The 15,916-nt window shown below is 37.3% G+C and overlaps 1 protein-coding gene across 17 annotated transcripts in view; it reads right to left on the bottom strand.

Moving 5' to 3' along the window:
• DMXL1 (Dmx like 1) overlaps positions 1 to 15,916 on the bottom strand; it is a 191,492-nt gene that overhangs the window by 149,082 nt on the left and 26,494 nt on the right. For 13 of the 17 annotated variants that reach the window (XR_010156981.1, XR_010156982.1, XR_010156983.1 and 10 more), the window contains 4 exons: positions 15,502 to 15,627; positions 11,617 to 11,688; positions 8,372 to 8,450; positions 3,356 to 3,488 (listed from right to left, as the gene is read on the bottom strand). Coding sequence is in view for 14 of the 17 variants with exons in the window: in XM_063810591.1 (XP_063666661.1) it covers positions 3,356 to 3,488; positions 8,372 to 8,450; positions 11,617 to 11,688; positions 15,502 to 15,627 (410 nt within the window). In the remaining 3 variants the exon portion in view is untranslated. Of the gene's footprint in view, positions 1 to 3,355; positions 3,489 to 8,371; positions 8,451 to 11,616; positions 11,689 to 14,189; positions 14,375 to 15,501; positions 15,628 to 15,916 lie in introns of all 17 variants that reach the window. The other 4 variants (XM_063810596.1, XM_063810597.1, XM_063810595.1 and 1 more) reach the window with 3 other exon arrangements.

The raw sequence follows: 15,916 nt of genomic DNA, 5'->3' as shown, positions 1-15,916 counted from the left end.
AAATCCTTCTCTCCACTCTCTCTACTTTCTGCAGGAAAAGGTGGGAGAAGTAGGGCTAGAAACTGAAGTCACACTTATCACCCACTAAAAAAATATGTCATGGGCTGGGCACAGTGGCTCACGCCTGTAATCCCAGCACTTTGGGAGCCTGAAGTGGGCAGACCACAAGGTCAGGAGTTCGAGACCAGCCTGGCCAACATGATGAAACCCCATCTCTACTAAAAATACAAAAAATTAGCCAGGCGTGGTGGCACGCCCCTGTAATCCCAGCTACTTGGAAGGCTGAGGCAGAAGAATTGCTTGAACCCAGGAGGTAGAGGTTGCAGTGAGCCAAGATCACACCACTATACTCAGCCTGGGTGACAGAGCAAGACTCCATCTCGAACAACAACAACAACAAAAATATGTCATGAACATCTTTGCATATAGATGCAAAAGATGTGTATATGTGTGCAGGTGTACAGATCTACATTATTACTTTACTGGCTTATATTCCACTGTATATGTTTACATATATATACATACAATGATTTCAAATAATTTTTCACCGCTGTTTTCTAATTTTTGCTGCAACAACAACAAAAAAGAGAAGTGAACATGCCTGCACACACATTTTTAGAACATCTGGTTAATCCTAAGGATATCCTTAAGACAAAATACTATTATTATTTTTTTCTTTTTTTTACTGAGATGGAGTCTCACTCTATTGCCCAGGCTGGAGTGCAGTGGTGTGATCTCAGCTCATTGTAACCTCCGCCACCGGGTTCAAGCTATTCTCATGCCTCAGCCTCCCAAGTAGCTGGGATTACAGGCATGCACCACCACGCCTGGCTAATTTTTGTATTTTTAGTAGAGACGGGGTTTCGCCGTGGTGGCCAGGCTGGTCTTGAATTGCCGACCTCAGGTGATCCACCCACCTCGGCCTCCCAAAGTGTTCAGATTACAGGCGTGAGCCACCGAATCCAGCCTACAGCTCTTTCTAAAGAATTATTTATGCAAAATTCTGTTCCCTTTCTACATGTTAACCCATTACCTATCTGAGGGGTGCAAAATACATGGAACGAGCTCCTTTGAAATCTCCTCTGTAAATTCTACATATGGGACGTCTGCCTTACTTTGGTATGTGATATTTATGCTATCACCACTTCATATAAACCTAGTCAGTTTCACTTAAATCCTGTTACACCAGTTTACTGGTTTATTTTCTATCTACCCCTATCTGTTCATTGCAATATTCTAAGCATCTTTAAAGCTGACTGGAACCATTCAACAAATATTTGTTGAATGAAGGAATGAAACCTGGAAATCTTATTTAAAGGATATGAAAAAAATTAAGCCTGTTGAATCATACTTCCAAAATGTGCTCTAGAAAGATATTATCAGGCCGAGCACGGTGGCTCATGCCTGTAATCCCAGCACTTTGGAAGGCTGAGGCAGGCAGATCACGAGGTCAGGAGATTGAGACCATCATGGCTAACATGGTGAAACCCCGTTTCCACTAAAAACACAAAAAATTAGCCGGGCGTGGTGGTAGAGCGCCTGTAGTCCCAACTACTTGGGAGGCCGAGGCAGGAGAATGGTATGAACCCGGGAGGCGGAGCTTGCAGTGAGCCGAGATCACACCACTGCATTCCAGGCTGGGCGACAGAGCGAGACTTCGTCTCAAAAAAAAAAAAATAAAGATAATATCAACTGTACTCCCTTATTGACAGTATACAAGAGCACCTATTTCTCTAAACACTATTAGATAAGATTCATCCTTTTTCTGAACATTTCACATTCTTGATTTCAAGTGAGATCACCTCTTATTGCACTTATTTTTAATATGTGCTATACCTTGTTAAAATTTTCTCTCCATTGCCCAATGTTGCTTACTATTGTTATACCTGTTATTTTCTAACTAATTTAAGGCCTACTTTTAAAAACGCATTTGCCCAAAACTGCACATATTTCTCCTCATGTTTGTGTTTCTTCCCTTATGGACAATTTGCTTTATAGAAATGTTTTATTGATACGGTTAGAACTATTAATTTTTCCTATCCTATCCATTTCCAGTTTGGGTGTCATTCTTAGTCTTTCCCTAACTCTAAAGCAGCATTTCTTGTCGAACAGCAATATAACATAAATGACAAATGTTAGCCAAATATGTAATTTTAAATTTCCTATCAGCCACATTTTAAAAAAAAGTTAAAACACGCAAAATTAATATTTTTTATTTAACCTAATATATAAAAACATCATTTCAACATTTTTTTTTAAACGTTAGAGATATTTTACACTATTTTTAATACTAAATTTTTGAAGTCCAGCACATCTCAATTTGGACTAGTTGCATTTCAAGTGCTCAATAATAACATGTAATTAGTGGCTACCATACTGGACAATGTAGCTCTAAAATATAAAATTTCACCTGTATTTTCCTCTAATATTTTTGTTTCATTTTATAGAAATTTTTTCCATCTCACATTTGTTTTGGTATCAGGTATGAAAGACTCTAATTTAATTTCCCGTCTACAGAGCTAGCTAGTTTTCCCTGCTATAAAAGACTATCTTAAGGCTGAGCACGGTGGCTCACACCTGTAATGCCAGCACTTTGGGAGGCTGAGGCGGGCAGATCACCTGAGGTCAGGAGTTCAAGACCAGCCTGGCCAACATGGTGAAACCCCGTCTCTACTAAAAATACAAAAATTAGCCAGATGTGGTGGCGCGTGCCTGTAATCCCAGTGCCTCAGGAGGCTGAGGCAGGAGAATTGCTTGAACCAGGGAGGTGGAGGTTGCAGTAAGCCTCACATCATTGCACTCCAGAGTCTAACCCTGGATCCTAATCTGTCTGTTCCTACATCAATAACAAAATGCTTGATCATCTGTGGCATTAGAATTCATTGTACTATACTGTATATCTTTATTCTTCTTTTCTTTCAGAATTTCTCTGACTTTCCCATATTTGTCCTTTTAAGTAGAGTTTAGAACTATGCTTAATAGAAATTCCACTCAGATTTTGGCAGGGATTATGTTCAATATATAGATTATGTGGGAAAAATAGATTTCTTCACAATAGGAAGTCTTCCATTCAAAAGCATGAAAGTCATCTATCTTTTCATATAATTTGGCAAGTTTGTATTTAATGGTCTTCATGTAAGCCTTACACATTTGTTTCTTCCTATTTGACATTTTTAAAAAATGTATTTGTAGAACACGGGAAATAGAGAATTATCTGTGTATAAGAAAAAGCATATCATAGACTAAAAATCAATACTTTTTATGTCAGTGTGGTTTTACACAACTAAAATACATTTATAATAAAACCACATAGAACAACAGGTTTATCAGTTTACTCCCCTGATTAATTGCTTACTTGCAATGCCAAATGCATTTCCAATCTCCAAAGTTAAGATCTGTTTTATTTAAATTTTCATCTTCAGTTGGCTTCTCCAAGTTAGTATTGGACCAGAGTTGCAAATAGCTGGAACCAGTTAAAAGACGACTGCCTAAAAAAAATATTATTCATCATTTATTATTTAGGTATTTAATAGTGACTTAATTTACATGCTCAAGAATTTCATATAAAACAACTTCTAAAAAAAGTCAAATATCAAAAAAAATTTTGAAGAACGGAGGAGAAGGCTGTATTTTAATTTCGTTAAAATAGCTTGAGATAGAAAGGAAGAAATCTTATAATCTCTCATTTAACAAGTATTTAATGAGCATCTTCTTTGTCCCAGGCACTGTGCTAGACATTGGAAATACAATGACAAACGAAACATTGTCGTTTTTCATGAGTTCATATTTCAGCAGAAAGACATGGAAATATGATACCATGTAGAAGTGTTACATACATGACAGAAATGCATGCAAAGCTTTATGGAAGCCCACAGGAAGGAGACATTAATGTGTACCTGTAGTAAAAGTGCCAGGAAAAGTGAGGAAATGCAACCTGGTCCTTAATGGATGAATAAGCAGAAGAGACAGGCATTTCAGAAAGGAAACCTAACATGAACAAAGGCATGAAGACATATAAATTCATGTATTTTCCCAAGAATGCCTCTTAATCTGGTATAGGTTAACGAATAACGTACATAGAAAGGCTAGAAAAAAAATTACTATGGAAAAAATGCCAAGGTGAGACTGTGAAGAGTTTTTCAAGTTCACAGCGTTTGGACTTTGTTATAGGTAGTTGGGAGTAAAAGATTTTCAAGTGGCAGTGGGGGATTGTGGGGGAGTTGTTACAAAATTGGATCTGTATTTCAGAACAAGAGGGCTTAACTGGAAGAGGGGCAGTCAACAGATGGAGAGGCCTGTGAGTCTCCCTCTATTGAGATAACATACAAAAATCACACGTACAATATGTGCATTTTTTCCAGAAAGATAATATGTAACTTACATCGAAATTTCAAAGACTCTAGTATACAAAGAAGGTTAAAAATACTTTTTAGAAAACAACTCCAGAGACAGACAACATCAGGGAAACCATAAGTGTGTGGTTAACCAACTATTAAACTATTAAACCTGGTTAATTAACTATAGAAATTCAGATGGTAGGCCAGGCACGGTGGCTCACACCTGTAATCCCAGCACTTTGGGAGGCCAAGGCGGGTGGATCACCTGAGGTCGGGAGTCCAAGATTAACCTGACCAACATGGAGAAACCCCATCTCTACTAAAAATACAAAATTAGCCGGGCATGGTGGAGCATGCCTGTAAACCCAGCTACTCAGGAGGCTGAGGCAGGAGAATCACTTGAACCCAGGAGGCAGAGGTTGCAGTGAGTTGAGATCACACCATTGCACTCCAGCCTGAGCAACAAGAGCGAAACGCCACCTCAAAAAAAAAAAAGAAAAAAAAATTCAGATGGTAAATAATGAGGATCTCAACCAAATATTTAAAAAGCAAGCATTTGAAAGCCGTTTCAAAAAATATTGTCAAGGCTGGGTGCAGTGGCTCACACCTGTAATCCCACCACTTTGGGAGGCCAAGGTGGGAGGACTGCTTGAGCCCAGGAGTTCAAGACCTGTCTGGGCAACATAGTGAAACCCTGCCTCCACAGAAAAAAATTACAAAAATTAGTTAGACACGCACTTGTAGTACCAGACACTAGGGAGGCTGAGGTGAAAGGATCACTCAAGCCTGGGGAGTCAAGGCTGCAGTGAGCTATGATTGTGCTACTGAAGTCTAGCCTGGGCAACAGAGCAAGACCCTGTCTCAAGAAAAAATGAAAAAAAGAATTGTCAAGATTTGACACCAAATAAATACAGAGAAAAAACAAGAGGGTTAAAGGACAGATTCCAACTCTATGACTTGGGAATTAAGTAGAAGGCCGTGCTATCATCCATACAAAAGACAAGCAATTTTGGCAAAAAAGCTGACAATAAAGATGGCATTCACCTTGGCAATTTAAGACTATAGATTTGTGTATTTCTAGAACAATCACTTTTTTAAATTTTTTGAAGAGACAGGGTCTTGCTATGTTGCCCAGGCTGGTCTCAAACTCCTGGGCTCAAGCGATCCTCCCAACTCAGCCTCCCAAACTGCTGGGATTACAGGTATGGGCCAGCATGCTTCGCCCTCGTTTTCTTGTTTCAAAAGGAAAGTGGATCTCTGGCATAGACTTTAGATCAGAAATCCCTGTGTCTAAATCCCAAGTAAGATGCTTAATTAGCCATGTGAATTTGATCTAGTTGGGTAATTTCTGAACTTCAATGTTCTCATCTATAAAATCTGAGGTTTAAATACAGTTGTTGTAAGGATTAGCTATATAATATGCACAAAGTCTCTAGCACAGGCCAGGCACTAAGCAGAAGCTCAATAAATAGTAGAGCAACTAGACAGAAGGTTTCATAGACAGGGGGCAAAAAAAAGCACAAGAAGTAATGAAACATTCCATTTAAATATGTTGATTATTCCACTTTTGAACTTACCAACAGATACAACTTTTCTTTTGCTTAATATAAACTGAAGATAACATTAACATATCCCATAAAAGATTAAGAATTTAATACAGAATACAAACTTAATCCCAGGTATGGAATGAAACAAAAGTAGGTAAGATATAATATGGTATACTGATTTCAAACTCTAAGAATTAGATATTACAGATATTAAATTACAGATATTAAAGCAGGATATTATGGATAGTAAAGCAGGAAAAAAGCATAAAAAGTCTAAAACAGAAAATCTTATGAATTAGGCAACATAAAATAGTAAATTTGGACACAAAAGAAAGGCATTAATCAGTTTACCAATAGTTTTATATCTCTCTCTGATGACTTCTATGTCTCAAAGATAACTTTTTTTTTTTTCTGAGACAAGTTCTTGCTCTGTCACCCAGGCTAGAAAGCAGTAGCACAATCATGGCTCACTGCAGCCTCAACCTCCTGGGCTCAAACAAGCCTCCCACCTCAGCCTCCTGAATAGCTGAGACCTCAGGTGCCAGCCACCAAGCCTGACTAACTTTTCAAAAATTTTTTTGTAGAGATGGAGTCTCCCTATGTTGCCCAGGCTGGTCTCAAACTCCTGGGCTCAAGCAATTCTCCCCACTCAGCCTCCTAAAGTGCTGATATTACAGGTTTGAACCACCGTGCCCAGCCCCAAAGATAACTTTTTATGTTCTAGATTCAAATGTCTATATATTGCTTTATGATATACAAGCTTCTCAAGGTCCACATATCCAATTAATACCTTATGTTCCACTACCTCTAACTCCTACATATTACTCTTTGTGTGGTCATAGATACTCTCAAAGTAATTTCAAATCCAGTTGTTATGTCAATTCTACTGCCTAAACACATTTCATATCCATGTATACCTTTCACTATTCATTAATTCATTTAATATTAATTGAACACCTACTATGGAAAAGGCATTGAAATAAGTTCTTATTTCTCATCCAGACTAATGAGAATACAACCTCTCCAAAGGTCACTCCTTCTCCTGTTCCATTTGCCACTGACCCTTCTAACTCACTGCTAGCAGACAAATCTCGCAAAACCATAAATCTTGTATCACTAGCCTCTTTTGAAAACCTATAGTTTTTAGACAACCATAAAGAATTAAATTCAAATTTTTAGCATGACTTTAAAGGTCTCCTATAACATGGTAAGGTCTTATCTCCTTACCACCACTGAGACTCAGCCCAGTGAAATACTAATCCTTATTATAATGTATCTTATGCTTTCTCTCTCTGTGCCTTCCCTCACTTTTGTAGAATGGTAAAAATGGCTCCCAATAAATTATGTCTCCCTGTGTTGATGCCTCCATGTAATATGACTTTGCCATATCTTTCATCAAGAGGTGGAGTCTACGTCTCCCAACCCTTAATATTAGCTGGACCTGTGACCATATAATGTGGCAGCAATAACATTCTGGGACTTCCTTGCAGCTTCTACTTTCACTCTCAGAATGCAGCCACCATGTAAAATCCAGGCTGCCCTGCTAGAGAGGGCCACAGAAGAGGCCATGTGGAGGAGAACAAAGGCATTCCAGTAGATAGCAAGCAGCAAGGCCCAGATATGTGAACAAAGCCTTTCTTGGATCTTTTAGCTGCAGATAAACTGCTTCAGTCACTACCACATGGAACAATAGACAAGCCATTCCCACAGAGCCTTCCTGACCAACAGAATCATAAGCAATAAAATGATGGATGTTTTAAGCCATCCATCATTTTGGACGATGCTTTTCTAATGCAGAAATAGATAACTGATACATATATTCATTATATTTTCTTCCTTTTTTTTTTTTTGAGACAGTTTCACTCTTGTTGCCCAGGCTGAAGTGCAATGGCATGAGCTCAGCTCACTGCAACCTCCACCTTCCAGGTTCAAACGATTCTCCAGCCTCAGCCTCCCAAGTAGCTGGGATTACAGGCATGCACCACTATGCCCAGCTAATTTTTTGTATTTTTAGTAGAGACAGGGTTTCTCCATGTTGGTCAGGCTGGTCTTGAACTCCCAACCTCAGGTGATCTGCCCACCTCAGCCTCCCAAAGTGCTGGGAATACAGGCGTGAGACACCACGCCTGGCATATATTTTCTTGAATTTCACTTTTTTCCTGTTCCATCTACCCAACTCTCATTGCTAAAGTCTGTTTACTCTCAGGTCCAAAGGCTCCTTTTCAATGAAACGTTAATTCTCCAGAGAAATATCTCTTTCCAAAAACAATGGGTATCCTATTATGGCACTTAGAACATTCTCTCCTTTCTTACAGTGCATATCTGTCTTCATTTCAGTATAAACTCTAAAAGGGCATAATCCATTTTACTTCTTTGGTATTCCCCACAATCTCACACACAGCAGAAGTGAAATACACAAGAGTAATAAAAATAAGAACAACTAGGCAAGTGATATTTCATTTTAGTTAATCCTGCTTATTTTCTTACCTGTGGGATCCCAGGTTATATTGTGTGCTATTGATTCCAGAAAAAATTGGCCACTTTTCTGCCACTGACTATATAATTCCTAAAATTAAGAAAAGTCATTTAGCCCATTATGATTGGCATATTTTCTGTCAAATGTGTACGTTTATGCTTGTTATTCTTACAATAACACAGGCAGTCAATTTTAAAGATAACAAAATGTTCAGTTCAGTCAACAAAAATAGAGAACGCATGATAAAGAAGGTATGTGAGAGAATATCCATAACTGGTGGTCAAAATTCTATCTTTAGTATAAACAATCAATAACCATACGCTACCTTGGATAACAGTCTTATTAGCCTCAGATTTAATTATTACTTTATTATTACAGTTAAAAAGTTAATTTTAAATGTGTCTGTGGCTTTACTATTTGACATTTCCTTCTCTTTTACTGTTTTGTCCCCATCTGAGATCATAATAGTATGTGGGAAAATTCAGAATAAAAGATGTACCATTTTGATACTACTATATAATTTATGGCCTTACAACTTCTTAAAGCGAAATTTTTCCCTTTTTTTCTGCCTGCAAATCAGTAAGAAATACACAATGTACTCTGACCCAGAACACACACACATACAAATAAATATAACCTATGTTTGTCCTTATTACATGTGACATACTCTGATATTTTCTCTATTTCATTCTCTTTTTAAATTCGGGTTGTGGCCTACACTAAGTTGAGTTCACAGCCCAATTACAGATTGAGATTCATACTCTCTTAATGTGGTGGCTCTCAAACTTTGGTACAACAAATAATAGCCTGAGATGTTACTAAAAATTCAAATTTCCGAGACCTGTGCCCAAAAATTCAGGTTCAAAAGCTTCAGGATGGGGCACAGAAACCTGTACTTTAACACCCCAGGTGATTTTGACATAGGTGACCTACAGAATATGCTTTCATGAAACACTGCCTTGCAGGAATGTCTTTCAATCACAGTACATACCAGAACCCTCTCTAGAACAAGACATATAAGTGCATAGACACAATCCCACAGCTACAGATTTAGAAATTCCCAGAGCAGGATTTGGGCACATGTATCCAATGGTAGTTGTGATGTGCAACTCTCATGAAGACCACCACCTCACAAGAATACTCCATAATATACAAAGAAAAGGAAAGAATATATTTTTACAAGGATCTAAACATTCTGAAACTATATTTTAGAATCATAGATTTTATACATCTTTCAAGTCTATAACTTTACCATTTGATCCACTTTTGCCCTTCTTCATCAAGTTTTTTATTGTCCTTTCTGCAAAGTCAGTGCTGATAAGCCAATAAACCAGCCTCTTTTTGAGTTTTATACATTACATTCATCAATTATAATTAGGAAAGGAGAAAATGGGCAAACATTGAAATTCTCTATTCTATCCTTCCCAATAAAGGCATTTTAACATAACATACTGATTTTCAAAAGCTACTTATTTTATTTAATAAATATTTATTGAGTATTGAAATACACCATTCTGGGCTGGGTGGGGTAATCGCCTTAAAAAATTCTTTTTAGTACTGCCAATTACTAATTCTTAAGGCTTTAAGAGGCTCAAATATTGGATTCACTAGGCAATCTATAAAAACAAATAGAAATCAGAAGTGTGAACACTATTTCTATGAAATTTAAAGATAAATATCAATTAACTCAGAAAATAGTTTTCATTAACACAAGGTAAGGAAAGAACACTCACACCTAGGAATCAATACAGATGGTTTTACTCTTAGTTCTGTGGCTTAACAGCTGCTTCACTTGTCAAGTCACTATATTCTTTGAGCCTACTCTACTGCCTTATTCATAAAAAGAAGAAATAATGGCTGCACAAACTAGGTTTGAAGTAATTTGTAAAATACTAATGAGCTAAGTGAAGATGACATGAAAACTATCAAAAGATATATAAAGGTATGTCTGCTATTAAAAGTTTAGTCCTTTATAATTAATACATTCCTAAACCATCTTTGACATGTTAGCCTAATAATATTCCCATCAAGACTGAATAGATAGTAATCAATTTGAGAGTTAAGCAAAGAATTTCTTAAGGCTGACTTACCTAAGACCAATTAGCTAGATAGACCCAGAAATAGAAACCAGTCCTATGACTCCCAATACACTGCTCTTTCTTTTTAAAAAAAAAAAAAAAACTTTTAATTTTAGGTTTGGGAGTACCTGTGAAGGTTTGTTACATAGATAAATTCGTGTCAAGGGATTTTCTTGTACAAATTATTTCATCACCCAGGTATTAAGCCCAGTACCCAATAGTTATCTTTTCTGCTCCCCTCCCTTCTGCCACACTCCACCCTCAAGTAGACCTCAGTGTCTGTTGTTTCCTTGTGTTCATAATTTCTCATCATTTAGCTCCCTTACACTGCTCTTTCAATGACACTACACTTATCTTCTTTCAGACGGTTTGTTTTTATTTTTATTTTTGGAGACAGGGTCTCACTGTGTCACCCTGGCTGGAATGCAGTGGTGCGATCATTGCTCACCGCAACCTCAAATTTTTGGGCTCAAACCATCCTCCCATCTCAGCCTCCTGAGCAGCTGAGACTGTAGGCATGTGCCACCATGCCTGGCTAAACTTTTTTTAAAATCTTGCCCAGGCTGGTTTCAAACTCCTGGCCTTATGCAATCCTCCTGCCTCAGCCTCCCAAATAGAGAGGATTACAGGCACAAGCATTAAAGAACCTATAAAATCTGCTAACATGATTCGAATATTTATAAATTATTGGGTAACCAGTTTTCGGAACTATTTCTGAGTACAGCTTGCTTATAAAGAAAAACATTCATTGACCTGTTAACGATTGTATTACATGATCTAAATAATGCAAGGAAGTTAAGCCCTGAAGAGGCAGAAAACCTGTATAAAGGTAGATTATAAAACAAAGGAAAGAGTACCACATATGGCTGGACAACGGTATTTGATACTAGTAATAAAGTAGTGCCAAACTTTAGGTTACTGACTCTTGAAATATTATAAAATTAAAAATGTCAGAAATAAAATAATAAAGCATTTCAACAATTCATTGGCACAATTTATTTTAGTTCTATTCCAATGAAAAATTTAAATATATTTTTAATATCAAAATGGAATTTAACACGTAGGTTCAATTACAGTATATAAGTAATACCGATTTACTCGATGATCACTCTGATTTTACACTCTTTCAATACTTAAAACATTTCAATTCCTAAAAGAAGAAATCATAAATTACTGACCAAATTTTTCTTTTGTTTTGGTAGGTTAACTGGTTCAAAAATGGAGATAACATTTCCATAAGACGCTGCAATCTTTTAAAAAGAAAAAAAGAATTTATTAGGGATATGTTACTTATGAATCAAAAAAAGCAAAGAAATGAATACTATAACTTTAAATATGCCAATACACACAATTTCATTCACTGATGCTTAAGAATGTCAGTTTTGAAGACTATCACATCTGCATTAGAATCCTAGAACTGCAACTTACTATGTTAACTAGCAACTTAATCTCTCCAAACGTTAGTTTCCATTACAGTGTTCATAATATGTACAACACTATCTTCCTAACAGCATTGAGGGTTGAAATAACATTTGTAAAACACCTAACATATAATAAGTGACATACAATATGCACAGTAAATGCTAACTGTCGTCATCCATCCTCTAAATTGACAATTCTGTCAGTGTACATTAACTTTTCAAAAATATAACTTAGGTCTATTCCTCTGGAAACTCCCTGAGTACATTTTAAAACATATTCTATTTTATCCTTTGAATTTACTCTTTAAATTGATGGATCATAACCTTTCCTGGCTCTGTTTTATAAGGTAACTACTACTATAACTTGAGTGAGTCTCATATAAAGAACATCAAAATATTGGAAATCAAACACAGAGAGAGATTAAATGAATGAATCAGGGATAGAAAAAAGAACATATGATGTAGTAAAGAGAAGGTAAGAAATGAGGACACAACAAACATGGAGAAAAAACTGTGAATGGATATTTTAAGCCTTCTGAATTCTTAGGATATAGATATCACTTGTGCTGCATTGATCTGGAGGAAGTGTTTAGTTTGGGCCTTTAATTATGGGTGGGATTTCAAAAAGCAGCGAGTATTCAACTTTATAAATAGGGCATAGTATGAAAACAGGTGTAAGGCCGGCCGCGGTGGCTCACGCCTGTAATCCCAGCACTTTGGGAGGCCGAGGCGGGCGGATCATGAGGTCAGGAGATCGAGTCCATCCTGGCTAACACGGTGAAACCCCGTCTCTACTAAAAAATACAAAAAAAATTAGCCGGGCGTGATGGCGGGCGCCTGTAGTCCCAGCTACTCGGGAGGCTGAGGCAGGAGAATGGCGTGAACCCAGGAGGCGGAGCTTGCAGTGAGCCGAGTTCACGCCACTGCACTCCAGCCTGGGCGACAAAGTGAGACTCCGTCTCAAAAAAAAAAAAAAAGAAAACAGGTGTAAAGATTAAAAGAGGCAATGTATGTTTAGAGGTGAATGACCACCATCCCACCAAGAAGAGAGTGCTCCTTATAACACAATAGTGTACCTGAGACTAAAAAGGCAGATCTGAGCCAGGTTGTAAAAGGCCTCACACCAAGGTGAACAATTTGAACTTTTCCAAGGTAATGGGCTAAGAATACTTTGAAGCTGATGAATAAAAGGATAAATGAGGATTAATTTTCTCAGAAAAATGAATTAGGTGGTAGTACAGTACAAAGAAAAAAACAGTAATAATAAAAATACAGGTGCCTATGACATTTCCTTCTTTTTTTTTTTTTTGAGACGGAGTCTCACACTGTTACCCAGGTTGAAATGCAGTGGCACGATCTCAGCTCACTGCAACCTCTGCCTCCTGGGTTCAAGCGATTCTCTTGCCTCAGCCTCCTGAGTAGCTGGGATTACAGACGCCCGCCACCACGCCCAGCTAATTTTTTTTTTTTTAATTTTGTAGTAGAGACGGGGTATCTCTATTTTGGCCAGAATGGTCTTGAACTCCTGACCTCATGATCCACCTGCCTCGGCTTCCCAAAGAACATTTCCTTCTTAAATGTAAACAGTCAGAAGTCCCCAGGTACCAGAACCTGCCAATTTTCTTCCTGATACTTTAAGGAACCACTATGATAATACTGATATCTGTAAATGAAGAAAATATTTCTTCATTAGAATGATTATAAAACCAAATGACTTCTTAATTCCTCTTTTTGTTTTTCTTTGTAGAGATGGGGTCTTGCTTTGTCACCCAGGCTGCAGTGCAGTGGTGCCATCAGAGCTGACTGCAGCCTGGAACTCCTGGGCTCAAGTGATTCTCCCGCCTCAGCTTCCCGGGTAGCTAGGACTACAGGAGCATACTACCACGTCCGGCTATTTACTTATTACTTTTATTTTTGTAGAGACAGGGTTGCCCCAGGCTGGTCTCAAACTTCTGGTCTCAAGCGATTTGCCCACCTTGACCCTCCTAAAGCTCTGGGATTACAGGCATGAGCCACCACACATGGCCATGATTTCTTCATTCTAACCTGGACTGTCATATAGTCTATCACAAAAAGATAGCTCATATTGGAAAGTATTAAATTAGATTTTTAACATTAACCAGCTCCATGTGAGTCCAGATGGTATTAAGCAAGTTTTTATACAGTTAAGAAAGATTACAGAACAAAAGAGCTAGAAGATCAAACAAACATGAAGAGAATGAAAATAAAAATCTCAAGGATAGGCTGGGCGCAGTGGCTCACGTAATCCCAGCACTTTGGGAGGCCAAGGAGGGCAAATCGCTAGGTCAGGAGATTGAAACCAGACTTACCAACATGATGAAACCCCGTTTCTACTAAAAATACAAAAATTAGCCGGGTATGATGGCGAGCACCTGTAATTCCAGCTATTTGGGAGGCTGAGGCAGGAGAATTGCTTGAACCCGGAAGCCAGAGGCTGCAGTGAGCCGAGATTGCACCACTGCACTCCAGCCTGGGCAACAAAGCGAGACTCCATCTGAAAAACAGAAAACAAAACAAACAAACAAAAACAAACAAAAAACAAAAAAAAAACCCAAGGATTTCCAGCATTCCATAATAAAGATCATTTTTGTTGTATAGCGAGAAGTCATAAGAGGCCTCAACAAAAGATAGAGGACACCTGTAACTATATTAAAGGGAAGGAATACCATGTAACAAAAAGAACAGTAGTCCAACAAATATGTAAAGATTCAGAAAACAGAAACTCATTTTATAATTAATATCTTTAAGTCCCAGGTGGCAACTTTTAATCCTAGAAAGTTTACCTCAAATGAAGATTAGATTTAAAAACAAATGATTGGGTCCATGGACTCTTAATATGACCATTTTGATTCCTTACACAAAATGTTCTAGTGGAATCATATGAGTGTATTTGCGAAGTTCAGTCCAGTCTAGCTACAACTATATATAGGCCTTACCACCTATGCCTACATGGAGTTATTTTAAGCTATATATTATGCTGCCTTGCCTAGTAGTATGACTTTCTCATTCTGGTACTACTGGAACTGTATTTAACCTGATCTAGAAGAATTTTATACTTTGTTACTTTTGTTTATGTTGTTGCTATTTTACTTTCAAGGTTACCTTTCTACTTTTCATATGCAAATAGAAGTCCAGATAAAGTTTTTCACTTTTCTTATGGGCTGAGAATATTATAAACTCTCAAAGAGTTTTTCATTTCCACAAAAAGTTACACAGCCCTTGTTACATGGAAGTTACAAGGAGATAACTACCTGTTCACAGACCAAAAAAAAAAAAAAAAACTCTAAATCATTTCCTTTAGTTTATTTGTAAATATTGAAGATTCATTGTTACTCCTTTCCCCCAGTCCAATCACCTTTTAAATACGTAAGCTTTAGACTCATTCTACATCAGTAAGTATTGTATTTCTTTCTCAGAGAAGATGATGCTATAATTTAAAATTATATAAGAAGAGAATTTCTGGCACTCTATAGAATGCATCTTAGACAGCCAAAAATTCTTCTAGCTACACTATCTTTGAAACAAAGCCAAGTCTCTAATTCAATAGGAAATACACATTTCAGAGATTATCCTGACAAAAACCATATTCCAAACAAATTTGTATATTAGAAGATTACAAACCTTGCCTTGTTGCATTGAACAGTCTACACATCCCACTTGAATATTTCCATGTTTAGCTCCTGGGATTATCTGTAATCTTTCAAAATCGCTTCCCAGTATTACAATGTCACATCCAGATGCATAAGCCTAAAATAAATAAATAAATAAAAATGATAAAAGTGTCAAGGAAACATTTACCATGTAGAATACTAGTATTAACTATCATGTTTTAAGGCAGGGAGAATAAATGTTTTAAAAGACCAATTTTAGGTGTTTTCTTAAAAAAAAATCTACATTTGGCACTATTTCCCTTATCTCCCCATATACAGCCTATTAGCAAATTCTGTCAGTCCTTTCTGCAAAATATGCATCAACTCTGAACTCTGTCCACTTTTTTCTTTTTTCTTTTGAGATGGAGTCTCACTCTGTCGCCCAG

Source organism: Pan troglodytes, chromosome 4 (genome assembly GCF_028858775.2).
Source record: "Pan troglodytes isolate AG18354 chromosome 4, NHGRI_mPanTro3-v2.0_pri, whole genome shotgun sequence".
NCBI lineage: Eukaryota > Metazoa > Chordata > Mammalia > Primates > Hominidae > Pan > Pan troglodytes.
Note: the sequence above shows the minus strand (reverse complement) of the source record. Positions and strands in the feature narration are given on the sequence as shown.